A 26610-nucleotide genomic window follows, 5' to 3' on the forward strand; every position below is an offset into this window, starting at 1 on the left:
CATTTTGAGTTACGTGAGAAAAGGGGTAAACTGTCTGTGTGAGCTAAACTCAGGTTACAGCCTTATTCTAACATGTATTAACTCGTTGTTTTCCCTCATCAATCGACACGTCTATTTAATAAACTACAACTGGCATCTTTCAAAAAAGTGTCATTGCCAACCTCCCTAAACCAATTGTAGACCTCTACCACAGCCCTCCTACATCGGACAGAGGCAGAGAGAAGGACAGAACCAGCAGGAGAGGATGAGGGCCGTGCCTGCTGGCTATAAAAGGATGTATCAAGTGTTTTCTCGACCCTGCTGTGTCCAGAGTGCTCTCTCTATCTAGCTCTCCCTCTCTCCCTCTCTTCCCCCTGCCCGTGGTTTTTGGAGAACTCAACAATCTCAGGGTTCTGACACAGACAGGACTGTCATCCCAAAACGCTAGTCTTTGAGTTTTGGGCACCTCCCAACACACACACACACACACACACACACACACACACACACACACACACACACACACACACACACACACACACATACACACATAAATGCATTCCCGCGCACACACCTCTTCTCACCTCTCCTGCAATCACATGTACGTACACCGCTAAAGGGGTTTAACATCTCAATTATGGCACGACATAAGCGCTAAACTCTGCGCCTTGGTTATATTTTTTTAGTTGCGTCGAGGGATGGCCAGGGAGAGGAAGAAAGGAAAGAGATTGGGGCAAAAAAACATAGCTTTTCCTCCTTTGTTCCCTCGGCGGTCGTTAGTTTGTCTTTAATGAGCCACTGCAAAAGATGGGATGACCTTTTCTACATCAGACAGAGGTGGAGATATCACATTACAGCTAAACACACTGCAGATACAAACCCATAGAGTCACCTACCTACACAGGCAGAGCATATCTGAGAAGAACTGTCTGACAACTACATGGACAGTCTACAGTACACACTACTACTTCTACAGATACATGGGCAGAACACACCACAGTACTGCAGATACACAGTGCCTTTAGAAGGTATTCAGATCCCTTGACTTTTTTCTATTCTATTTCTATTAAATCTTTTTTTTCCTCATCAATCTACACACAATTCCCGTTTTTAGAAGAAAAATATGTAATTTATTACAAATAAACTGAAATATTACATTTATATAAGTATTCAGACCCTTTACTCAGTACTTCCATTTAAAAATGATGGAGGCCAATGTGTTCTTGGGGACCTTTAAGGCTGCAGAAATGTTTTGGTACCATTCCCCAGATCTGCTCCTTGATACAATCCTGTCTTGGAGCTATATGGACAATTCCTTCGACCTCATGGCTTGGTTTTTGCTCTGACATGGTGTTGAATTGATTTTACCACAGGTGGACTCCAATCAAGTTGTAAAAACATCTCAAGGATGATCAATGGAAACACGGTCCACTTGAGCAAAATTTCGAGTCTCATATCGAAGGACCTGAATTCTTACAGTTGAAGTTGGAAGTTTAGATACACCTTAGCCAAATACATTTAAACTCAGTTTTTCACAATTCCTGACATTTAATAGGCCTCCACGTTCGTACACGCTTCTTTAGTTTGACCCACGCATTTTCTATGAGATTGACGTCAGGGCTTTCTGATGGCCACTCCAATACCTTGACTTTGTTGTCCTGAAGCCATTTGCCACAACTTTGGAAGTATGCTTGAGGTCATTGTCAATTTCGAAGACCCACTTGCGACCAAGCTTTAAGTTCCTGACTGATGTCTTCAGATGTTGCTTCAATGTATCTACACAATTTTCCTTTCTTCATGATGCCATCTATTTTGTGAAATGCACCAGTCTCTCCTGCAGCAAAGCACCCCCACAACATGATGCTGCCATCCCTGTGCTTCACAGTTAGGATGGTGTCCTTCGGCTTGCAAGCCTCCCCCTTTTTCCTCCAAACATAACAATAGTCATTATGGCCAAACAGTTCCATTTTTGATTCATCAGACAAGAGGACATTTCTCCAAAAAGTACAATCTTTGTCCCCATGTGCAGATGCAAACCACAGTCTGGCGTTTTTATGGCGATTTTGGAGCAGTGGCTACTTCCTTACTGAGCGGCCTTTCAGGTTATGTAGAGATAGGACTCGTTTTACTGATATAGATCATTTTGTACCTGCATCTCCTTCCTGAGCGGTATGACAGCTGCATGGTCCCATGGTGTTTATACTTGCATACTATTTTTTATACAGATGAACGTGGTACCTTCAGGCGTTTGAAAATTGCTCCCAAGGATGGCCCAAACTTGTGGATGTCTACAATTTCTTTTCTGAGGTCTTGGCGGATTTATTTAGCTTTTCCCATAATGTCAAGCAAAGAGGCACTGAGTTTGAAGGTAGGCATGAATTAAATTCACAGGTACACCTCCAATTGACTCAAATTATGTAAATTAGCCTATCAGAAGCTTCTAAAGCCATGACATAATTTTCTGGAATTTTCCAAGCTGTTTAAAGGCACAGTCAAGTTTGTGTTTGTAATCTTCTGACTAACTGGAATTGTGATACAGTGAATTATAAGTGAAATTGTCTGTCTGTAAGCAATTGTTGGAAAAATGACTTGTGTCATGCAAAAACTGTAGTTTGTTAACAAGAAATTTGTGGAGTGGTTTAAAAATGAGTTTTAATTACTCCAACCTAGTGTAAGTAAACAACTTTAACTGTATGGAAAAAAGCAATTTCTGTTTTCTGTTTTTAATACATTTGCAAAAAATTATAAAAACTGCTTTCGATTTGTCAATGCGGTATTGTGTTTAGATATCTGAGGAAATTGTATTATTTAATAAATTTTATATTAAGGCTGTAACGTAACAAAATGTGGAAAAGTCAAGGCTTCTGAATACTTTCCGAAGGCACTGTAAGATCACACTAAGATCATCTACTGGCAGCACAGTATGGCTGCAGGACAGGACACACTGTAGCAGATACAGTACATAGTTAGGCAGGCAGTACTGCAGTACTGAAGATACAGGACAACAGCAAAGCAGGCTACGTCTACGGAACACACTTCTGAAGCTACAAAGAAAAGTACACACTATTTAGTCTGTAAGCATACAGCTTGGCCTCCAGGAACATGCAGGCACACGAAGAACAGGCTTTATGAACAAAGCACAGGAAAGGAGAGTGAGAACAGGGCTGGGAGACAAATGGCAAGAAAATAAGAGAGAGAGAGAGTGAGGGAAGGAAGGGAAGGGAAAAAAGAAAGTGGATGGCGCAGCAAGCAGCAGCAGCAGCTTGTAAATCCCTTTCTAGCCTGTACACTACTTTATATTTCACGGGCTAAGAAGACAACTACACCCTCTGAATGAGGAGTAGGAAGAGTACTCTGTGGTGCTCTGTGTCATGTACTGTCATGTTGTCTTGTCTCTGTCCTTTCCCTTCACCCTGTCTCCCTCTGCTGGTCGTTGTTATGTTACCTTTTCTCCCCCTCTTTTCCCCAGCTGTGCCTTGTCTCCTCCTAATTACCCATTCACCCCGTTCCCCACCTGTTCCCTTTTTCCCTCTGATTAGGTCCCTATATCTCTCTCTGTTTCTGCTCCTGTCCTTGTCGGATTCTTGTTTGTTTGTTTGTGTCATTCATGCCTGAACCAGACCATCGTCGTGTTCCTGTAACCTTGTCCTGTCCTGTCGGAATCTGCCTGTCCGTCTGAGCCTACGTTTTGTTTTGTAATTAAAGATACTCTGTTTTGTTAATTCGCTTTTGGGTCCTCATTCACGCACCGTAACAGAAGAATCCGACCAAGAATGGACCCAGCGACTTCGGATCCTCTCCACTCAGCCGTCGAGATCCAGGGAGCGATGCTAGGCAGACACGAGCAGGAATTGTCTGCTGCTCGACATGCCGTTGAGACCCTGGCCACCCAAGTCTCCAACCTCACAGAACAGGTTCACCATCTCCGCCTCGATCCACCGGCCACTTCCAGGGCTTTCGAATCTCCGGAGCCCAGAATCAATAACCCGCCGTGTTACTCTGGGGAGCCCACTGAATGCCGCTCGTTCCTCACCCAGTGTGATATTGTGTTTTCTCTCCAGCCCAACACTTACGCCAGGAGCACTGCTCGTGTCGCCTACGTCATATCTCTCCTTACTGGACGGGCTCGTGAGTGGGGCACGGCAATCTGGGAGGCAAGGGCTGAGTGTACTAACCAGTATCAGGACTTTAAGGAGGAGATGATACGGGTTTTTGATCGATCTGTTTTTGGGGAGGAGGCTTCCAGGGCCCTGTCTTCCCTATGTCAAGGCAATCGATCCATAACAGACTACTCTATTGAGTTTCGCACTCTTGCTGCCTCCAGTGGCTGGAACGAGCCGGCTTTGCTCGCTCGTCTTCTGGAGGGTCTCCGCGCAGAGGTAAAGGATGAGATTCTCTCCCGGGAGGTTCCTTCCAGCGTGGATTCCTTGATTGAACTCGCTATTCGCATTGAGCGACGGGTTGATCTTCGTCACCGAGCTCGTGGAAAGGAGCTCGCGTTCTCCGTTGCCCCCCTCTCCGCATCACTACCATCTTCCTCTGCCGGCTCGGGAGCTGAGCCTATGCAGCTGGGAGGTATCCGCATCTCGACTAAGGAGAGGGAACGGAGAATCACCAACCGCCTCTGTCTCTATTGCGGTTCTGCTGGTCATTTTGTCACTTCATGTCCAGTAAAAGCCAGAGCTCATCAGTAAGCGGAGGGCTACTGGTGAGCGCTACTACTCCTGTCTCTCCTTCAAGATCCTGCACTACCTTGTCGGTCCATCTACGCTGGACCGGTTCGTCAGCTTCCTGCAGTGCCTTAATAGACTCTGGGGCGGAGGGCTGTTTTATGGACGAGACCTGGGCTCGGGAACATGACATTCCTCTCAGACAGTTAAGGGAGTCCACGGCCTTGTTCGCCCTGGATGGTAGTCCTCTCCCCAGGATTCAGCGTGAGACGCTACCTTTAACCCTCACTGTTTCTGGTAATCATAGCGAAACCATTTCTTTTTTGATTTTTCGTTCACCTTTTACACCTGTTGTTTTGGGCCATCCCTGGCTAGTTTGTCATAATCCTTCCATTAATTGGTCTAGTAATTCTATCCTCTCCTGGAACGTCTCTTGTCATGTGAAATGTTTAATGTCTGCTATCCCTCCTGTTTCCTCTGTTTCTTCTTCACAGGAGGAGCCTGGTGATTTGACAGGGGTGCCGGAGGAATATCACGATCTGCGCACGGTGTTCAGTCGGTCCAGGGCCACCTCTCTTCCTCCACACCGGTCGTATGATTGTAGTATTGATCTCCTTCCGGGAACCACTCCCCCCCGGGGTAGACTATACTCTCTGTCGGCTCCCGAACGTAAGGCTCTCGAGGATTATTTGTCTGTAGCTCTTGACGCCGGTACCATAGTCCCCTCCTCCTCTCCCGCCGGAGCGGGGTTTTTTTTTGTCAAGAAGAAGGACGGGTCTCTGCGCCCCTGCATAGATTATCGAGGGCTGAATGACATAACAGTTAAGAATCGTTATCCGCTTCCTCTTATGTCTTCAGCCTTCGAGATCCTGCAGGGAGCCAGGTTTTTCACTAAGTTGGACCTTCGTAACGCTTACCATCTCGTGCGCATCAGGGAGGGGGACGAGTGGAAGACGGCGTTTAACACTCCGTTAGGGCACTTTGAATACCGGGTTCTTCCTTTCGGCCTCGCTAACGCTCCAGCTGTCTTTCAGGCATTAGTCAATGATGTCCTGAGAGACATGCTGAACATCTTTGTTTTCGTTTACCTTGACGATATCCTGATTTTTTCACCGTCACTCCAGATTCATCTTCAGCACGTTCGACGTGTCCTCCAGCGCCTTTTAGAGAATTGTCTTTTTGTGAAGGCTGAGAAGTGCACTTTTCATGCCTCCTCCGTCACATTTCTCGGTTCTGTTATTTCCGCTGAAGGCATTAAGATGGATCCCGCTAAGGTCCAAGCTGTCATTGATTGGCCCGCTCCTAAGTCACGCGTCGAGCTGCAGCGCTTTCTCGGCTTCGCGAACTTCTATCGTCGTTTCATCCGAAATTTCGGTCAGGTGGCAGCTCCTCTCACAGCCCTTACTTCTGTCAAGACGTGCTTTAAGTGGTCCGTTTCCGCCCAGGGAGCTTTTGATCTCCTCAAGAATCGTTTTACATCCGCTCCTATCCTTGTTACACCTGACGTCTCTAGACAGTTCGTTGTCGAGGTTGACGCGTCAGAGGTGGGCGTGGGAGCCATTCTTTCTCAGCGCTCCCTCTCTGACGACAAGGTCCACCCATGCGCGTATTTTTCTCATCGCCTGTCCCCGTCGGAACGTAACTATGATGTGGGAAACCGCGAACTGCTCGCCATCCGGTTAGCCCTAGGCGAATGGCGACAGTGGTTGGAGGGGGCGACCGTTCCTTTTGTCGTTTGGACTGACCATAGGAACCTTGAGTACATCCGTTCTGCCAAACGACTTAATGCGCGTCAGGCGCGTTGGGCGCTGTTTTTCGCTCGTTTCGAGTTCGTGATTTCTTATCGTCCGGGCTCTAAGAACACCAAGCCTGATGCTTTATCTCGTCTCTTCAGTTCTTCAGTAGCCTCCACTGACCCCGAGGGGATTCTCCCTGAGGGGCGTGTTGTCGGGTTGACTGTCTGGGGAATTGAGAGGCAGGTAAAGCAAGCGCTCACTCACACTCCGTCGCCGCGCGCTTGTCCTAGGAACCTTCTTTTCGTTCCCGTTCCTACTCGTCTGGCCGTTCTTCAGTGGGCTCACTCTGCCAAGTTAGCCGGCCACCCTGGCGTTCGGGGTACGCTTGCTTCCATTCGCCAGCGTTTTTGGTGGCCCACCCGGGAGCATGACACGCGTCGTTTCGTGGCTGCTTGTTCGGTCTGCGCGCAGACTAAGTCCGGTAACTCCCCTCCTGCCGGCCGTCTCAGGCCGCTTCCCATTCCCTCTCGACCGTGGTCTCACATCGCCTTAGATTTTGTCACCGGACTGCCTTCGTCAGCGGGGAAGACTGTTATTCTTACGGTTGTCGATAGGTTCTCTAAGGCGGCTCATTTCATTCCCCTTGCTAAGCTTCCTTCTGCTAAAGAGACGGCACAAATCATCATCGAGAATGTTTTCAGAATTCATGGCCTTCCGTCAGACGTCGTTTCGGACAGAGGTCCGCAATTCACGTCTCAATTTTGGAGGGAGTTTTGCCGTTTGATTGGGGCTTCCGTCAGTCTCTCTTCCGGCTTTCACCCCCAGTCTAACGGTCAAGCAGAACGGGCCAATCAGACTATTGGTCGCATCTTACGCAGTCTTTCTTTTCGCAACCCTGCGTCTTGGTCAGAACAGCTCCCCTGGGCAGAATACGCCCACAACTCGCTTCCTTCGTCTGCAACCGGGCTATCTCCTTTTCAGAGTAGCCTCGGGTACCAGCCTCCGCTGTTCTCATCTCAGTTCGCCGAGTCCAGCGTCCCCTCCGCTCAGGCTTTTGTCCAACGTTGCGAGCGCACCTGGAAGAGGGTCAGGTCTGCACTTTGCCGTTATAGGACGCAGACTGTGAGGGCTGCTAATAAGCGTAGAACTAAGAGTCCTAGATATTGTCGCGGTCAGAGAGTTTGGCTCTCCACTCAGAACCTTCCCCTTAAGACGGCGTCTCGCAAGTTGACCCCGCGGTTCATTGGTCCGTTCCGTATTTCTCGGGTCATTAATCCTGTCGCAGTTCGACTTCTTCTTCCGCGATACCTTCGTCGCGTCCACCCGGTCTTCCATGTCTCTTGTGTTAAGCCCGTTCTTCGCGCCCCCGCTCGTCTTCCCCCCCCCCCCCCCCCCATCCTTGTCGAGGGCGCACCCATCTACAGGGTCCGCAGGATTTTGGACATGCGTCCTCGGGGCCGTGGTCACCAGTACCTTGTTGATTGGGAGGGGTACGGTCCGGAGGAGAGGAGTTGGGTTCCCTCTCGGGACGTGCTGGACCGTGCGCTGATCGAGGATTTCCTCCGTTGCCGCCAGGTTTCCTCCTCGAGTGCGCCAGGAGGCGCTCGGTGAGTGGGGGGGTACTGTCATGTACTGTCATGTTGTCTTGTCTCTGTCCTTTCCCTTCACCCTGTCTCCCTCTGCTGGTCGTTGTTATGTTACCTTTTCTCCCCCTCTTTTCCCCAGCTGTGCCTTGTCTCCTCCTAATTACCCATTCACCCCGTTCCCCACCTGTTCCCTTTTTCCCTCTGATTAGGTCCCTATATCTCTCTCTGTTTCTGCTCCTGTCCTTGTCGGATTCTTGTTTGTTTGTTTGTGTCATTCATGCCTGAACCAGACCATCGTCGTGTTCCTGTAACCTTGTCCTGTCCTGTCGGAATCTGCCTGTCCGTCTGAGCCTACGTTTTGTTTTGTAATTAAAGATACTCTGTTTTGTTAATTCGCTTTTGGGTCCTCATTCACGCACCGTAACACTCTGACAGTCTCCCGTTGTATCTGTGGTTAAATGTGTTTAGATGAATAATCGTGACTTTGCCTCATACCACATTTACTACCCACATTTACCCTCATGGTCCTGAGTATTTTATCAGCACTCAAATCATTATCCTACTCAGCTATGGTCCTGGAACCAAGAATTGGGTCAAGGTGCTTCTTGACCGTGAACTTACAAAAGGGACACACACACACTTACCGAGCCAGTGTTCTCCAGTGATTTTTCCAAATCCCTCGCGGTAGGAGTCCCATCCTCTAAAGAAGTTGACTGAGCCATCTTCCCTTCGCTGGATCACCTGGAGTACACAGACAAAGAGCAGGTGTAAAATAGTAAATATTGGCTACTTCTCAGAAAGTTTTGAACTGTCAAGAGGAGTAAAACAAGGTTGTCCAATATCAGCATACTTATTTATTATTGCTTTCAAAATGTTAGCTGTTAAAATCAGATTCAACAATAATTTCAAGGGATTAGAAAATTAGGTGTCATTGTACGCTGATGATTCATGTTTTCTTTTAAATCCACAACTAGGATACCTCCACAGCCTCATAGAGGATCTAGATAATTGTTCTATACTCTGGATTCTAAACTCTGGATTACGTGTTGGATAATTACAAAATACTACTTTTACTTTACCATGTAGTTTACCAATAAAATGGTCTGATGGTGATGTACATATACTCGGTATGCATATTCCGAAATAAATACATGATCTCACTCCAATACATTTTTATAGAAATTTTGAAAAAATAGATAAGATCTTGCTACCATGGAAAGGTAAATATATTTGTATTTGTGGAAAAATCACCCTGATTAACTATTTAGTCATATCCCAGAGTACCTATTTGCTTATGGTCTTGCCTACACCTAGCAAACAGTTTTTAAAATTATGTGAGAAAAAATGATTCCATTTTATTTGACACGGCAAGCCAGACAAAATAAAAATGGGCCCATTTATATAACTAACATGAATTCGGAGGACTGAAATGTTTAAATATTAAAGCATTAGACCTCTCACTAAAGGCTTCAATCATACAAAAGTTATACTTAAATCCGAAAAGGTTCCCTGGCAAATTAGTAAGAATATCTAAAACCTATGTTCAAGAAAGGCCTTTTTCCCTTCATTGAATTTAATCCACCAGAAAAGACAGAACAAATAATACAACAAATATTGTGGTTCAACTCAAATATACTAATTGATTAAAAAATATTATTTTTTTTTATAAAAAAAAAGGTAAAATTAATATAAATTATATCATAAATATGACTGATGGAGTTGTCATACATGCAGCTAACTAAAACATATTGAAACATCTGCTATACCCACAATTACAACCTACTAATTGTGGCATTACTGCGAAAATGAAAGTGGAATGGGGAAAAAGTAAGGAACTTGTCTGTCGGCCCTGCACTTGGGCTCCCGGGTGGCACAGAATTTTAAGGCACTGCATATCAGTGCAAGAGGCGTTACTACAGTCCCTGGCTCAAATTCAGGCTGTATCACATCTGGCTGAGATTGGGAGTCCCATAGGGCAGGTCACAATTGTCCCAGCATCATCCAGTTTTGGCTGGGGTAGGCAGTCATTGTAATTAAGAATCTGTTTTTAACTGACTTGCCTAGTTAAATAAAGGTAATATATATATATATATATATATATATATACAGTGCCTTGCGAAAGTATTCGGCCCCCTTGAACTTTGCAACCTTTTGCCACATTTCAGGCTTCAAACATAAAGATATAAAACTGTATTTTTTTGTGAAGAATCAACAACAAGTGGGACACAATCATGAAGTGGAACGACATTTATTGGATATTTCAAACTTTTTTAACAAATCAAAAACTGAAAAATTGGGCGTGCAAAATTATTCAGCCCCTTTAAGTTAATACTTTGCAGCGCCACCTTTTGCTGCGATTACAGCTGTAAGTCGCTTGGGGTATGTCTCTATCAGTTTTGCACATCAAGAGACTGACATTTTTTCCCATTCCTCCTTGCAAAACAGCTCAAGCTCAGTGAGGTTGGATGGAGAGCATTTGTGAACAGCAGTTTTAGGTTCTTTCCACAGATTCTCGATTGGATTCAGGTCTGGACTTTGACTTGGCCATTCTAACACCTGGATATGTTTATTTTTGAACCATTCCATTGTAGATTTTGCTTTATGTTTTGGATCATTGTCTTGTTGGAAGACAAATCTCCGTCCCAGTCTCAGGTCTTTTGCAGACTCCATCAGGCTTTCTTCCAGAATGGTCCTGTATGTGGCTCCATCCATCTTCCCATCAATTTTAACCATCTTCCCTGTCCCTGCTGAAGAAAAGCAGGCCCAAACCATGATGCTGCCACCACCATGTTTGACAGTGGGGATGGTGTGTTCAGCTGTGTTGCTTTTACGCCAAACATAACGTTTTGCATTGTTGCCAAAAAGTTCAATTTTGGTTTCATCTGACCAGAGCACCTTCTTCCACATGTTTGGTGTGTCTCCCGGGTGGCTTGTGGCAAACTTTAAACAACACTTTTTATGGATATCTTTAAGAAATGGCTTTCTTCTTGCCACTCTTCCATAAAGGCCAGATTTGTGTTAAGGTGCGTGAATGAGGACCTAAAAGCGAATTAACGTAAACAGAGCTTCTTTAATAACAAAACAAACGTAGGCTCAGATGGACCGGCAGATTCCGACAGGACAGGACAAGGTTGCAGCAAACATGACGATAGTCTGGTTCAGGCATGAATAACACAAACAAGAATCCGACAAAGACAGGAGCAGGAACAGAGAGAGATATAGAGGACTAATCAGAGGGAAAAAGGGAACAGGTGGGAAAAGGGGTGACGAGGTAGTTAGGAGGAGACAAGGAACAGCTGGGGGAAAGAGGGGGAGAAAAGGTAACCTAATAACGACCAGCAGAGGGAGACAGGGTGAAGGGAAAGGACAGAAACAAGACACAACATGACAATACATGACAGTACCCCCCCACTCACCGAGCGCCTCCTGGCGCACTCGAGGAGGAAACCTGGCGGCAACGGAGGAAATCATCGATCAGCGCACGGTCCAGCACGTCCCGAGAGGGAACCCAACTCCTCTCCTCAGGACCGTACCCCTCCCAATCTACTAGGTACTGATGACCACGGCCCCGAGGACGCATGTCCAAAATCCTACGGACCCTGTAGATGGGTGCGCCCTCGACAAGGATGGGGGGGGGGGGGGGGAAGACGAGCGGGGGCGCGAAGAACGGGCTTGACACAGGAGACATGGAAGACCGGGTGGACGCGACGAAGATATCGCGGAAGAAGAAGTCGAACTGCGACAGGATTAATGATCCGAGAAATACGGAACGGACCAATGAACCGCGGGGTCAACTTGCGAGAAGCGGTCTTAAGGGGAAGGTTCTGAGTGGAGAGCCAAACTCTCTGACCGCGACAATATCTAGGACTCTTAGTTCTACGCTTATTAGCAGCTCTCACAGTCTGCGCCCTATAACGGCAAAGTGCAGACCTGACCCTCTTCCAGGTGCGCTCGCAACGTTGGACAAAAGCCTGAGCGGAGGGGACGCTGGACTCGGCGAACTGAGATGAGAACAGCGGAGGCTGGTACCCGAGGCTACTCTGAAAAGGAGATAGCCCGGTCGCAGACGAAGGAAGCGAGTTGTGGGCGTATTCTGCCCAGGGGCGCTGTTCTGACCAAGACGCAGGGTTGCGAAAAGAAAGACTGCGTAAGATGCGCCCAATAGTCTGATTGGCCCGTTCTGCTTGACCGTTAGACTGGGGGTGAAAGCCGGAAGAGAGACTGACGGAAGCCCCAATCAAACGGCAAAACTCCCTCCAAAATTGAGACATGAATTGCGGACCTCTGTCCGAAACGACGTCTGACGGAAGGCCATGAATTCTGAAAACATTCTCGATGATGATTTGTGCCGTCTCTTTAGCAGAAGGAAGCTTAGCAAGGGGAATAAAATGAGCCGCCTTAGAGAACCTGTCGACAACCGTAAGAATAACAGTCTTCCCCGCTGACGAAGGCAGTCCGGTGACAAAATCTAAGGCGATGTGAGACCACGGTCGAGAGGGAATGGGAAGCGGCCTGAGACGGCCGGCAGGAGGGGAGTTACCGGACTTAGTCTGCGCGCAGACCGAACAAGCAGCCACGAAACGACGCATGTCATGCTCCCGGGTGGGCCACCAAAAACGCTGGCGAATGGAAGCAAGCGTACCCCGAACGCCAGGGTGGCCGGCTAACTTGGCAGAGTGAGCCCACTGAAGAACGGCCAGACGAGTAGGAACGGGAACGAAAAGAAGGTTCCTAGGACAAGATCAAAAGCTCCCTGGGCGGAAACGGACCACTTAAAGCACGTCTTGACAGAAGTAAGGGCTGTGAGAGGAGCTGCCACCTGACCGAAATTACGGATGAAACGACGATAGAAGTTCGCGAAGCCGAGAAAGCGCTGCAGCTCGACGCGTGACTTAGGGACGGGCCAATCAATGACAGCTTGGACCTTAGCGGGATCCATCTTAATGCCTTCAGCGGAAATAACAGAACCGAGAAATGTGACGGAGGAGGCATGAAAAGTGCACTTCTCAGCCTTCACAAAAAGACAATTCTCTAAAAGGCGCTGGAGGACACGTCGAACGTGCTGAACATGAATCTGGAGTGACGGTGAAAAAAATCAGGATATCGTCAAGGTAAACGAAAACAAAGATGTTCAGCATGTCTCTCAGGACATCATTGACTAATGCCTGAAAGACAGCTGGAGCGTTAGCAAGGCCGAAAGGAAGAACCCGGTATTCAAAGTGCCCTAACGGAGTGTTAAACGCCGTCTTCCACTCGTCCCCCTCCCTGATGCGCACGAGATGGTAAGCGTTACGAAGGTCCAACTTAGTGAAAAACCTGGCTCCCTGCAGGATCTCGAAGGCTGAAGACATAAGAGGAAGCGGATAACGATTCTTCACTGTTATGTCATTCAGCCCTCGATAATCTATGCAGGGGCGCAGGGACCCGTCCTTCTTCTTAACAAAAAAAAACCCCGCTCCGGCGGGAGAGGAGGAGGGGACTATGGTACCGGCGGCAAGAGCTACAGACAAATAATCTTCGAGAGCCTTACGTTCGGGAGCCGACAGAGAGTATAGTCTACCCCGGGGGGGAGTGGTTCCCGGAAGGAGATCAATACTACAATCATACGACCGGTGTGGGGGAAGAGAGGTGGCCCTGGACCGACTGAACACCGTGCGCAGATCGCGATATTCCTCCGGCACCCCTGTCAAATCACCAGGCTCCTCCTGTGAAGAAGAGACAGATGAAACAGGAGGGATAGCAGACATTAAACATTTCACATGACAAGAGACGTTCCAGGAGAGGATAGAATTACTAGACCAATTAATGGAAGGATTATGACAAACTAGCCAGGGATGGCCCAAAACAACAGGTGTAAAAGGTGAACGAAAAATTAAAAAAGAAATGGTTTCGCTATGATTACCAGAAACAGTGAGGGTTAAAGGTAGCGTCTCACGCTGAATCCTGGGGAGAGGACTACCATCCAGGGCGAACAAGGCCGTGGACTCCCTTAACTGTCTGAGAGGAATGTCATGTTCCCGAGCCCAGGTCTCGTCCATAAAACAGCCCTCCGCCCCAGAGTCTATTAAGGCACTGCAGGAAGCTGACGAACCGGTCCAGCGTAGATGGACCGACAAGGTAGTGCAGGATCTTGAAGGAGAGACAGGAGTAGTAGCGCTCACCAGTAGCCCTCCGCTTACTGATGAGCTCTGGCTTTTACTGGACATGAAGTGACAAAATGACCAGCAGAACCGCAATAGAGACAGAGGCGGTTGGTGATTCTCCGTTCCCTCTCCTTAGTCGAGATGCAGATAACTCCCAGCTGCATAGGCTCAGCACCCGAGCCGGCAGAGGAAGATGGTAGTGATGCGGAGAGGGGGGCAACGGAGAACGCGAGCTCCTTTCCACGAGCTCGGTGACGAAGATCAACCCGTCGCTCAATGCGAATAGCGAGTTCAATCAAGGAATCCACGCTGGACGGAACCTCCCGGGAGAGAATCTCATCCTTTACCTCTGCGCGGAGACCCTCCAGAAAACGAGCGAGCAAAGCCGGCTCGTTCCAGCCACTGGAGGCAGCAAGAGTGCGAAACTCAATAGAGTAGTCTGTTATGGATCGATTACCTTGACATAGAGAAGACAGGACCCTGGAAGCCTCCTCCCCAAAAACAGATCGATCAAAAACCCGTATCATCTCCTCCTTAAAGTCCTGATACTGGTTAGTACACTCAGCCCTTGCCTCCCAGATTCCCGTGCCCCACTCACGAGCCCGTCCAGTAAGGAGAGATATGACGTAGGCGACACGAGCAGTGCTCCTGGAGTAAGTGTTGGGCTGGAGAGAAAACACAATATCACACTGGGTGAGGAACGAGCGGCATTCAGTGGGCTCCCCAGAGTAACACGGCGGGTTATTGATTCTGGGCTCCGGAGATTCGAAAGCCCTGGAAGTGGCCGGTGGATCGAGGCGGAGATGGTGAACCTGTTCTGTGAGGTTGGAGACTTGGGTGGCCAGGGTCTCAACGGCATGTTGAGCAGCAGACAATTCCTGCTCGTGTCTGCCTAGCACCGCTCCCTGGATCTCGACGGCTGAGTGGAGAGGATCCGAAGTCGCTGGGTCCATTCTTGGTCGGATTCTTCTGTTAAGGTGCGTGAATGAGGACCCAAAAGCGAATTAACGTAAACAGAGCTTCTTTAATAACAAAACAAACGTAGGCTCAGATGGACCGGCAGATTCCGACAGGACAGGACAAGGTTGCAGCAAACATGACGATAGTCTGGTTCAGGCATGAATAACACAAACAAGAATCCGACAAAGACAGGAGCAGGAACAGAGAGAGATATAGAGGACTAATCAGAGGGAAAAAGGGAACAGGTGGGAAAAGGGGTGACGAGGTAGTTAGGAGGAGACAAGGAACAGCTGGGGGAAAGAGGGGGAGAAAAGGTAACCTAATAACGACCAGCAGAGGGAGACAGGGTGAAGGGAAAGGACAGAAACAAGACACAACATGACAATACATGACAATTTGTGCAATATACGACTGATTGTTGTCCTATGGACAGAGTCTCCCACCTCAGCTGTAGATCTCTGCAGTTCATCCAGAGTGATCATGGGCCTCTTGGCTGCATCTCTGATCAGTCTTCTCCTTGTATGAGCTGAAAGTTTAGAGGGACGGCCAGGTCTTGGTAGATTTGCAGTGGTCTGATACTTCTTACATTTCAATATTATCGCTTGCACAGTGCTCCTTGGGATGTTTAAAGCTTGGGAAATATTTTTGTATCCAAATCCGGCTTTAAACTTCTTCACAACAGTATCTCGGACCTGCCTGGTGTGTTCCTTGTTCTTCATGATGCTCTCTGCGCTTTTGACGGACCTCTGAGACTATCACAGTGCAGGTGCATTTATACAGAGACTTGATTACACACAGGTGGATTGTATTTATCATCAATAGTCATTTAGGTCAACATTGAATCATTCAGAGATCCTCACTGAACTTCTGGAGAGAGTTTGCTGCACTGAAAGTAAAGGGGCTGAATAATTTTGCACGCCCAATATTTCAGTTTTTGATTGTTGAAATATCCAATAAATGTCATTCCACTTCATGATTGTGTCCCACTTGTTGTTGATTCTTCACAAAAAAATACAGTTTTATATATTTATGTTTGAAGCCTGAAATGTGGCAAAAGGTCGCAAAGTTCAAGGGGGCCGAATACTTTCGCAAGGCACTGTATATATATATATATATATTCCAATTTAAACACCACTATTGGTTAAAGAAAATTGTGATAAAAAAATAGTATACCAGTTTCATTTAAGGACCCAAAAAATTGACAGCCGTGCCATATAGACTGCAAAATAGTTGGGAAGAGATTTTTGACGTACCGATTCCATGACACATGGTTTATGAACTGATAAGCAAAACGACGCCGGATTCGAAACGTAGCATTTTTCTATTTAAATTACTATTCAGAATTCTTGCAACCAACAGAATGTTATTTATATGGGGGATACAACATTCCCAGCTCCACTTTGCTGTGAAGAGGGAGAATCATTAGATCATTTGTTTTGGTACTGTCCATCTGTGTTTTGGTACCTGGAGCTAACCCTGCAGATAGAATTACTGGGCGATCTGTCATAGTCAATTGGTCAATAATATAATAACACTTTTAGCAAAAAACATGTTTTTTAATTTACAATCTGTAGAAACAATGAGATTGGAAAGGTTCAGAGCTTTTATGAAACATCAATATGGATGGTGTTAAGCGATAGATGGGAAGGGGTTGAATGGAGCTGAAGGTAGGGACTAATAACAACTAATAACAAGAAGATTACTAATGTTTTTTGAAAGAGTACAGTTTGAAAGATATGGCAAATGGAAATCAAATTTATGGGAGAGTTTGAAGGTAGAGGAAGGACAAGAATTAAAAACAAATCAAATACAACTATTGTAAAATAGACTGTGTTCATAATGTGTATAGTATGAATGAGCTGGAAAAAAAGGGCTAAGCCTTTTCTGTTCTCTAGTTTGCTCCAATTGGGGGAGGGGTGGTAGGGTTGGAGAGAAATAAAGTACATATCTTTTTTTAAAGTGTATATATATGTATTTATATGTATGTATGTATGTACTGTATGTATGCACTGTACAGTTGAAGTCGGAAGATTACGTCGTTTAAACTTGTTTTCAACCACACCACTAATTTCTTGTTAACAAACTATAAGTCCTGCTCATCCTTGGGAGCAATTTGCAAATGCCTGAAGGTACCACGTTCATCTGTACAAACAATAGAACGCAAGTATAAATCCCATGGGAACACGCAGCCGTCATTCCGCTCAGGACGGTGACGCATTCTGTCTCCTAGAGATGAACGAAATTTGGTGTGAATAGTGCAAATCAATCCCACAAAGGACCTTGTGAAGATGCTGGAGGAAACAGGTACAAAAGTATCTACATCCACAGTAAAAAAAAAAAGTCCTATATCGGCACATGGGGACAAAGTTCATACTTTTTGGAGAAATGTCCTCTGGTCTGATGAAACAAAAATAGAACTGTTTCGCCATAATGACCATCGTTATGTTAGAGGAAAAAGGGGGAGGCTTGCAAGCCGAAGAACACTATAACAACCATGAAGCACGGGGATGGCAGCATCATGTTGTGGGAGTGCTTTGCTGCAGGAGGGAGTGGTGCACTTCACAAAATAGATGGCATCATGAGGAAAGGAAAATTATGTGGATATATTGAAGCAACATCTCAAGACATCAGTCAGGAAGTTAACCTCTCTGGGATATGTGGAAAGCTAGCATCCCACCTGGCCAAAAGCCAACGATGCTATTATCTGAGGATATCACCTCCGTAAACAAAGATTGAGAAGCATATTTCAACCCTGCAGGAACAATAAAAATATAATTAATGCCTTACCTTTGACGAGCTTCTTTTGTTGGCACTCCAATATGTCCCATAAACATCACAAATGGTCCTTTTGTTCGATTAATTCCGTCGATATATATCCAAAATGTCCATTTGTTCGGCGCGTTTGATCCAGAAAAACACCGGTTCCAACTTGCGCAACGTGACTACAAAATATCTCAAAAGTTATCTGTAAACTTTGCCAAAACATTTCAAAGTACTTTTGTATTACAACTTTAGGTGTTTTTTAACGTAAATAATCAATAAAATTGTAGACAGGATGATCTGTGTTCAATACAGGAGGAAAACAAACTGTAGCTAGCTTTCTGGTCACGCGCCTCTATCTAACAGTACACTTCAAGTTACCCTCGTTCAAGATGGCCGTACTTCTTCATTACACAAAGGAAAAACCTCTACCAATTTCTAAAGACGGTTGACATTCAGTGGAAGTGATAGGAACTGCAAGAAGGTCCCTTAGAAATCTGGATTTCCAATGAAATCCCATTGAAAAGAGAGTGACCTAAAAAAAAAAAATCTGAATGGGGTGTCCTCAGGGTTTCGCCTGCTAAATAAGTTCTGTTATACTCACAGACATGATTCAAACTATTTTAGAAACTTCAGAATGGTTTCTATCCAAATCTACTAATATGGATATCTTATCTTCTGGGGATGAGTGGCAGGCAGTTTAATTTGGTTATGCATTTCATCCGGACGTGAAAATAGTGCCCCATGTCACCAATAAGTTAAAGCATTGTCGCAATTCACCCAACTTATTTTGGGAAGCTTGTGGAAGGTTACCTAAAACGTTTGACCCAAGTTAAACAATTTAAAGGCAATGCTACCAAATACTAATCGAGTGTATGTAAACTTCGGACACACTGGAAATGTGATTAAAGAAATAAAAACTGAAATCAATCATTCTCTCTACTATTAAATTGACATTTCACATTCTTAAAATAAAGTGGTGATCCTAACTGACCTAAGACAGGGAATTTTTACTGGGATTAAATGTCAGGAATTGTGAAGAATTGAGTTTAAATGTATTTGGCTAAGGTGTAGGTAAACTTCAGACTTCAACTGTTTGTATGTGTATATGTATGTATTTATATGTCTATGTCTGTATGTGTATGTATTTATATGTGTGTAAATATACAAACTAATCAAAAAAACAAACGTCCCTTTTTCAGGACCCTGTCTTTCAAAGATAATTCATAAAAATCCAAATAACTTCACAGATCTTCATTTTTTATTGTTTAACCTTTTTGGGATAGGGGTCAGCATTTTCACTTTTGGATGAATAGCGTGCCCACAGTATACTGCCTCCTACTCTGTCCCAGACGCTAATATATGCATATTATTATTAGTATTGGAAGGAAAACACTCTGAACTTTCTAAAACTGTAAGGATAACAGAACTCATATGGCATGTGAAAATCGGAGAAAAATCCAACCAGGAAGTGGGACATCTGAGGTTTGTAGTTTTTCAAAGCTTGGTCGACCGAATACACATTGAGATATGGATGAGGTAGCACTTCCTAGGGCTTCCACTAGATGTCAATCGGCTTTAGAAACTGTTTTGAGGATTCTACTATAAAGGAGGGGCTCATGAGACCTCTTTGAGTCAGTGGTCTAGCAGAGAGCTTCGGTCTCATGACGCTCGTTTCCGACTGAGTTACCTCTCGTTTCAATGCTTTTCTGAAGACAAAATAATTCTCCGGTTGGAACATAATTGATGTTTTTTGTTAAAAACATCCTAACAATTGATTCCATACATCGTTTGACATGTTTCTAAAGGACTGTAACGGAACTTTTTGAATTTTTGTCTGGACGACATGTTCGCGTCTCATGAAGATGGATTACTGGGCTGAACACACTAACAAGTGGCAATTTGGACATAAATGATGGAACGTTATGGAACAAATCAGTCATTTATTGGCGACCTGTGATTCCTTTGTTGATTCCAAAATGGTGGATATTCCTCTGGCTTTTTTGGGCTCTGAGCGCGGTTCTCAGATTATGCTTTTTCAGTAAAGTTTTTTTAAAATCTGACACAGCGGTTGCATTAAGGAGAAGTCTATCTTTAATTCTGTAAATAACACTGGTATCATTTGTCAATGTTTATGAGTATGCCTGCAAAATCACTGGATGTTTGGAATCAAAACATTACTGCACATAAGGCGCCAATGTAAACTGAGATTTTTGGACATAAATATGCACATTATCGAACAAAACATACATGTATTGTGTAACATGATGTCCTATGAGTGTCATCTGATGAAGATCATCAAAGGTTAGTCATTAATTTGATCTATATTTCTGCTTTTTGTGACTCCTATCTTTGGCTGGAAAAATGGCTGTCTTGGCTCTGACCTAACATAATCATATGTTGTGCTTTAGCTCTAAAGCATTTTTTAAATCGGACACGGTGGGTAGATTAACAAGATGTGTATCTTTCATTTTCTAATGGACTTGTTAATGTGTGAAAGTTACATATTTTAAAAAAATATTTTGGAATTTCTAGGGTTGCATTTTCAGCTGAATGTTGTTGAGGGATTCCTAAAGGTTAAACACGGTTTCCCATGCTTGTTCAATGAACCATACATAATTAATGAACATGCACCTGTGGATCGGTCGTTAACACACAATTAAGGTCACATTTATGAAAACTTAGGACACCAAAGAGGCCTTTGTACTGACTCTGAAAAACACCAAAAGAAAGATGCCCAGGGTCCCTGCTCATCAGCATGATGAGGCATAGGCATACTAGAAGGAGGCATGAGGACTGCAGATGTGGCCAGGGCAATAAATTGCCATGTCCGTACTGTGAGACGCCTAAGACAGCGCTACAGGGAGACAGGACGGACAGCTGACTGTCCTCGCTCTGGCAGACCATGTGTAACAACACCTGCACAGGATCGGTACATCTGAACATCACACCTGAGGGACCGGAACAGGATGAAAACAACAACTGCCCGAGTTACATCAGGAATGCACAATCCCTCCAGCAGTGCTCAGACTGTCCACAATAGGCTGAGAGAGGCTGGACTGAGAGGCTGGACTGAGGGCTTGTAGTCCTCACCAGACATCACTGACAACAATGTCTCCTGTGGGCACAAACCCACCTTCGCTGGGCAAGACAGGACTGGCAAACAAGTGCTCTTTACTTACGTGTCGCGGTTTGGTCTCACTAGGGGTGATGGTCGGAATCGCGTTTATCGTCAATGAAATGTACACCGAGGCCTGTACTCTGCAGCGGGATCGATTTGGAGGTGGAGGGTCCGTTGAGGTCTGGGGCAGTGTCACAGCATCATCGGACTGAGCTTGTTGTCATTGCAGGCAATCTCAAAGCTGTGCGTTACAGGGAAGACATCCTCCTCCCTCATTTGGTACCCTTCTGGCAGGCTCATCCTGACATGACCCTCATGCATGACAATGCCATCAGCCATACTGCTTGTTCTGTGCGTGATTTCCTGCATGACAGAAATGTCAGTGTTCTGCCATGGCCAGTGTTCTGCCATGTTGGATCGGAGGGTGAGGGCTATGGCCATTCCCCCCAGAAATGTCTGGGAACTTGCAGGAGCCTTGGTGGAAGAGTGGGGTAACATCTCACAGCAAGAACTGGCAAATCTAGTGCAGTCCATGAGGAGGAGATGCACTGCAGTACTTAATGCAGCTGGTGGCCACACCAGATACTGACTTACTTTGGAATTTGACCCTCCCTTTGTTCAGGGACACATTATTCAATTTATGTTAGTCACATGTCTGTGGAACTTGTTCAGTTTATGTCAAAGTCGTTGAATCTTGTTATGTTCATACATATATTTACACATGTTAAGTTTGCTGAAAATAAACACAGTTGACAGTGAGAGGACGTTTTTTTTTTTTTGCTGAGTATATATATTTGCATAACATATATATGGGTGATTGAAAGCGATGCAGACAACTACATTGGCGGAAGCTACAATCTATCTGCAATATTAAAGCTGATCTACCCTCTAAATGAAATTACAAAGTATACAAAATATAAACAAGCAGGGGTTAGAGGTCATGGATACAGAACACCAGACACAGGTCATACAGGTGTTAGCCCATATGAAAAAAATACTATAGTGTATACTATTGTAGGAATACTATAGTATTCACTTTAGTGTTTTTGCGGACTTTACTGTAGTATACTGTCGTATTTACAGTTTTATATGGTATACATACTGCAGTAAAAAAAGACTAGTATATACTATATTAATTGTTGTTGTGTTTTTGCAGACTATAATACGTAATAATGTGTTTTTGCAGACTGTAGTATGTTGTACTGTAATATTGACAGTAGTGTGTTTGTTCTCATTTAGCTAGTTTTTTATTAACTGTAAGGAACACAATATATAGTCTATACTCGGCATGTAGGTTATTTTACGGGTTGCACAAATTGGGACATGGGGGAGGAGAATGGGCAGGGTATATGCAAATTGCATGCTGTATTATTTATTATAGTAAATGCGGACTGTGTTTTTGCAGGCATTTCTGTAGTATTTACTAAAGTGTTTTTTGTGTGGATAATACTGTACTACTTACTGTACTGCAGTATACTACACAATTATATACTAAGTACTACACATGGTGGGAGGGATACCAAAGTGTGTCGTGTAGTCTCCTACAGTATACTATAGTTTACTACAGAATTCTAAGGTAAGTACTGTGAAAATCTACAGTAAACTGTAGTACTTTTTAAGTGGGGGAGTTTAAAGGTCGGAGAGTGGTATGGGGTCAGCAGTGAGACACTTCCTGACTAATGTATCTTTCCAATAGTAAGATGAGTCACAGTGATAAGTGCACCAATCTTGTAGATCTAAGGACACCATTAAAACGTTATCTTCTCTCCGTCATAAATGCTTCTGCCCTCACCAATATCTAATGCACACGCTCTTCCCTTCTGAAAAGGCCATTGGTCGGAAGCTAATAAAGGGAATCCATCAAATCTTGATTGACTTTGTCATAATAAAATAATCAGAACTCTAGCACTAGGTGAAAATGACATTATCCTTCAGCCACTGTAGCACTATGAATGAAATGAAATTAATTATATCAAGCTAAGTGATGTGTGAATAAATAGAGTGAAGCTTTGCATAAAAGAGACCTTTCAGGATGGAAAACAAAACAAATATACAGAATATTTTCGATTACATGGCTCAGACTGGAGATGAAAGACTTAATAGAAAATAACTCACTGTAACATTCTGCAAGGCACTGTGTGCGTGTGTGTGTGTGTGTGTGTGTGTGTGTGTGTGTGTGTGTGTGTGTGTGTGTGTGTGTGTGTGTGTGTGTGTGTGTGTGTGTGTGTGTGTGTGTGTGTGTGTGCGTGCGTGCGTGCGCGTGTGTGTGTGCAATTGTATGCCTGTGTGCCTTTGCGCGTGTGTGTAGGCCTAGATATGTTTGTATATTAAATTAACTCCCTGGGAAAAATGCTGATGATTGGGTCATCACAAGCAGTAGATGAACAGAAATTGGAAATGTGCTAGAGCTGTGAAAAACACATCTGAATGGAGAAACAGTCGGAATGATTACTAGTGAAGGTGCTGTTTGTGTTGAAGTGACACAGGCAATTCTCTGAGTCGGTTTGTGTTCCACACCAATGAACCACCCACACCTGAAATAAATGTTTGTTTTTATCATAGGCCTACAGTTCAACTGTGAAAAGGTAGAAGTGTTTTATAGGTAGATAGGCAAAAGGCATTTACGGTGCCAAAATGTTGGTTTTATTCACTAAAGTACGGTAGGCCTAGAAGTGGTAGGAATAAATAATAATTATGGCAGAAATAGGCAGATGATAAACAAAAATGTATGTCTTCAAAAAAAAAAAAATTAACTCAACACAAAACCCAGATTTGGTGGGAATCAGGATACGTTAGACAGATATTATGTTAGCCTCGTGCACACAAAACAGAATGTAAACGCTCCCTGGGTAAAACCATTGCTTCAACAAGCAGGGGTGCATATAACTAACTGGTTGAAACCTGGGATGCATGTTTCTCAAGCATGCGCGGGTGTAGTCCTAGGAAAGTCATCTGCGGGTGAAGTATGACTGAAGTCATAGTTAATTCAAGAGCACGTGGGAAATTAGGGACCAGTTGCCATCACATCAACCAAGAGCAATATGCTGAGGGGGTAGTAACACGGGAGCAGAGCAGATGGGTCTGGCATCTTGTAAAAAATGTTGTTTGTTTTGTAGGCCTACAGCCAGTAGCCTAGCCTTCCTTAATAATTGTGAGGATATGTGATGGCCAGAAAGTTGTCTTGAATGGATTGCATTTCTTGATGGTCAGTTGCTTTCTTGTAGTTTTCCATGTTGTTCTTAGTCCATCTATAACACTGCTTGGTCCTGCATTATTTACTGGGCTCTGTCCCATGTGGTTTGTTTCTCCCCTTTATAGATTTAGTCTTGCTATGGTCTGATGTTAGTAGGGTGACCACGACTGACCGTAACACATCATGGATGAAGTGTTTGAAACACACACTGACTGAGTGCTACCTCTCAGACCCTGCTACATAGGGATATAGTACAGTACATAGCTGTAGAGGGCTGGACTTCACAGTGAGTGTTCTGGGAAAAAAATATGTGTGATTTAAGAGCTGGTGATGTGTCACTGATTCATTCATATCTGTGTGTTTGAATTTAGGCTGTGCTTACTATGACCATGCTGGCAATTTAGAAAATGTTCTGTTAAAATCTCTAGTAGTCATATTGTCAAGATCGTTTAGTTTCCATAGCAGGCCATTGTGCTCTACTCTTCTCATTCTCCCAGTAGGAGAGGTGGTAAAGGCCTTTGGGTACAGAGACAATCAAACGCAACAACAAGACACGAAACACAATAGTTCAAAACCCATCTCAGTAAATTCTCTTTTGTGGCATAACTACCTCTCTATCCCTCTGTCCCTCCCTCCCTCTCTAGAATGGATGAGAATAGTGCAAATTGAGTGAGTGATGATAGGTATTAGAACACGATGGAGAGAGGCTTTTCTTTTCACTTGCTCTCTCACTCTCACTCTCTCTCTCCTCTTCTATCTCTCTCATCTCTCTCCCTCTATATCTCTTCCTCACTCTTTCTCTCTCGCTCTAACGTTCTATCTTTCTCCCTCTCTCTCTCCCCCCCTCTCTCTTTCTCTCTCTCTATATATATCTTTCTCGCTCTTTCTCTCTCCTCTATGCCTCATTCTCCCTCTCTCTCTGAATTCCACGACCATTAGCTCTAGCCCGGAGCCAGCAGGGTAGCAGTGAGGTTTAAAATGCAACATGGAGACCATGAATCCTTTCCTACAAATCAAACACGAATCACATCCAGCAAAAAGAAACAAACCACCCTCCATTCATTTCCCCAAAGCAACTCCAACGATGTGGCTGAGTTCTGTCAGACAGACCTTTGCTTTTACACACTTTCGCCTGCTGATAATACCTCATTTCTCTCCATTCCTGTGCACTTTGGCAGTGCCCTTTCGAGAAAGATATCTAACGACTGTTATCTTGTTTCTGAAAGAGCTGAACTCTGCTTCACTGTTTCGCTGGAAGCACCTGAAAGAGGAGTCAGATGTGCACTTCAGGGTGTAAGGAAGTGTAAATAGAGAGTATCTAGAAGAATGTGAGCAGTGGCGTGTTCAGGGTGTGGCCACGGCCCACCTCTGAAATCTGATTGGCCACTGTCGTGACTTTACTTTCATTAATCTGATGACTGTTATTTATCGAATCAACAAATCATGTTTAATTGTTACCCGATTAAATTAACCCTCCTGTTGTGTTTGTGTCACGTTAATTAATTATGTGATCCCGGGTCCAAAATGACCGCCCCATTATAGCTGATTATAAATCCATAATAATATATATATATTATTATTATCACCTAATGTTGTGTTAGATCTTTTTATCAACTTAAGTTCTTGTGAACATTACAAGTTTTGAACTTCTATTTGCTATTTATGGCCTGTAGGCCTCATTGGCCTGAGCTCATGCAACTTGTTTTTTTATACCAGAGCTGCAAGAAAGCATCTTCACTGTCAGTTTCCTGGCCTCTCTCCTCCTCACCAGTGTCATGATCAAAGACATGATCAAGAGCCTCACATACAGTATATCGTTTGGTCATTGTGCTGCCACAGAATGAAAAGGCCTCAAAAAAGCTTTATATACCAGAGCTGCGAGAAAAGTTATATATTTTATTGAAACAACATTGTGATTGTTTGTGAGAATGCCAACAGGTGTGGTTCCCGTAGGGGATATCTATTTGGGAAAGGTTCCCGTGGGAGTTGCCATGGAAGCCAAGATGGGGAGTGAGGTGTGTGTGTGTGTGTGTGTGTGTGTGTGTGTGTGTGTGTGTGTGTGTGTGTGTGTGTGTGTGTGTGTGTGTGTGTGTGTGTGTGTGTGTGTGTGTGTGTGTGTGTGTGTGTGTGTGCATGTGGGGATGTGGGGGTCTGGGAGAGGAAGTGTGTCCTTCTGATGAATGGGCATGTGCCTGAACTCAATTTTATATACTAGTTGTAGTCTCACCCATTTTTGACCGGGAACACCACAGGTGTACAAAAGTTAAATAAAACACCCAAAATGTAAGGAAAAGCATCACAATGTAGTTTGTGTGTTCAGATGTCCTGTGTGGACAAAGTCATGGAGCCTACTACATTTTTCTGAGAGAAAACATATAAATCGGTCCAATTCGACCGGAACACACCAGGAGGGTTAATCATGTAACGATTAACTTCGTGGTGACATGGGGCATTATTTTCAG

At 44.6% G+C, this 26610-nt stretch overlaps 1 protein-coding gene across 1 annotated transcript in view; it reads right to left on the reverse strand.

Annotated features, from left to right (window-relative positions):
• Positions 1-26610, reverse strand: part of fibcd1b (fibrinogen C domain containing 1b) — a 250469-nt gene that overhangs the window by 96535 nt on the left and 127324 nt on the right. The window contains exon 6 of the mRNA XM_021590592.3: positions 8616-8712. Within this exon, the coding sequence (XP_021446267.1) occupies positions 8616-8712 (97 nt within the window). The remainder of the gene's footprint in view (positions 1-8615; positions 8713-26610) is intronic.

The sequence above is a fragment of the Oncorhynchus mykiss genome, chromosome 29 (assembly GCF_057628025.1).
Source record: "Oncorhynchus mykiss isolate SJ-2025 chromosome 29, ASM5762802v1, whole genome shotgun sequence".
In the NCBI taxonomy this organism is placed as follows: domain Eukaryota; kingdom Metazoa; phylum Chordata; class Actinopteri; order Salmoniformes; family Salmonidae; genus Oncorhynchus; species Oncorhynchus mykiss.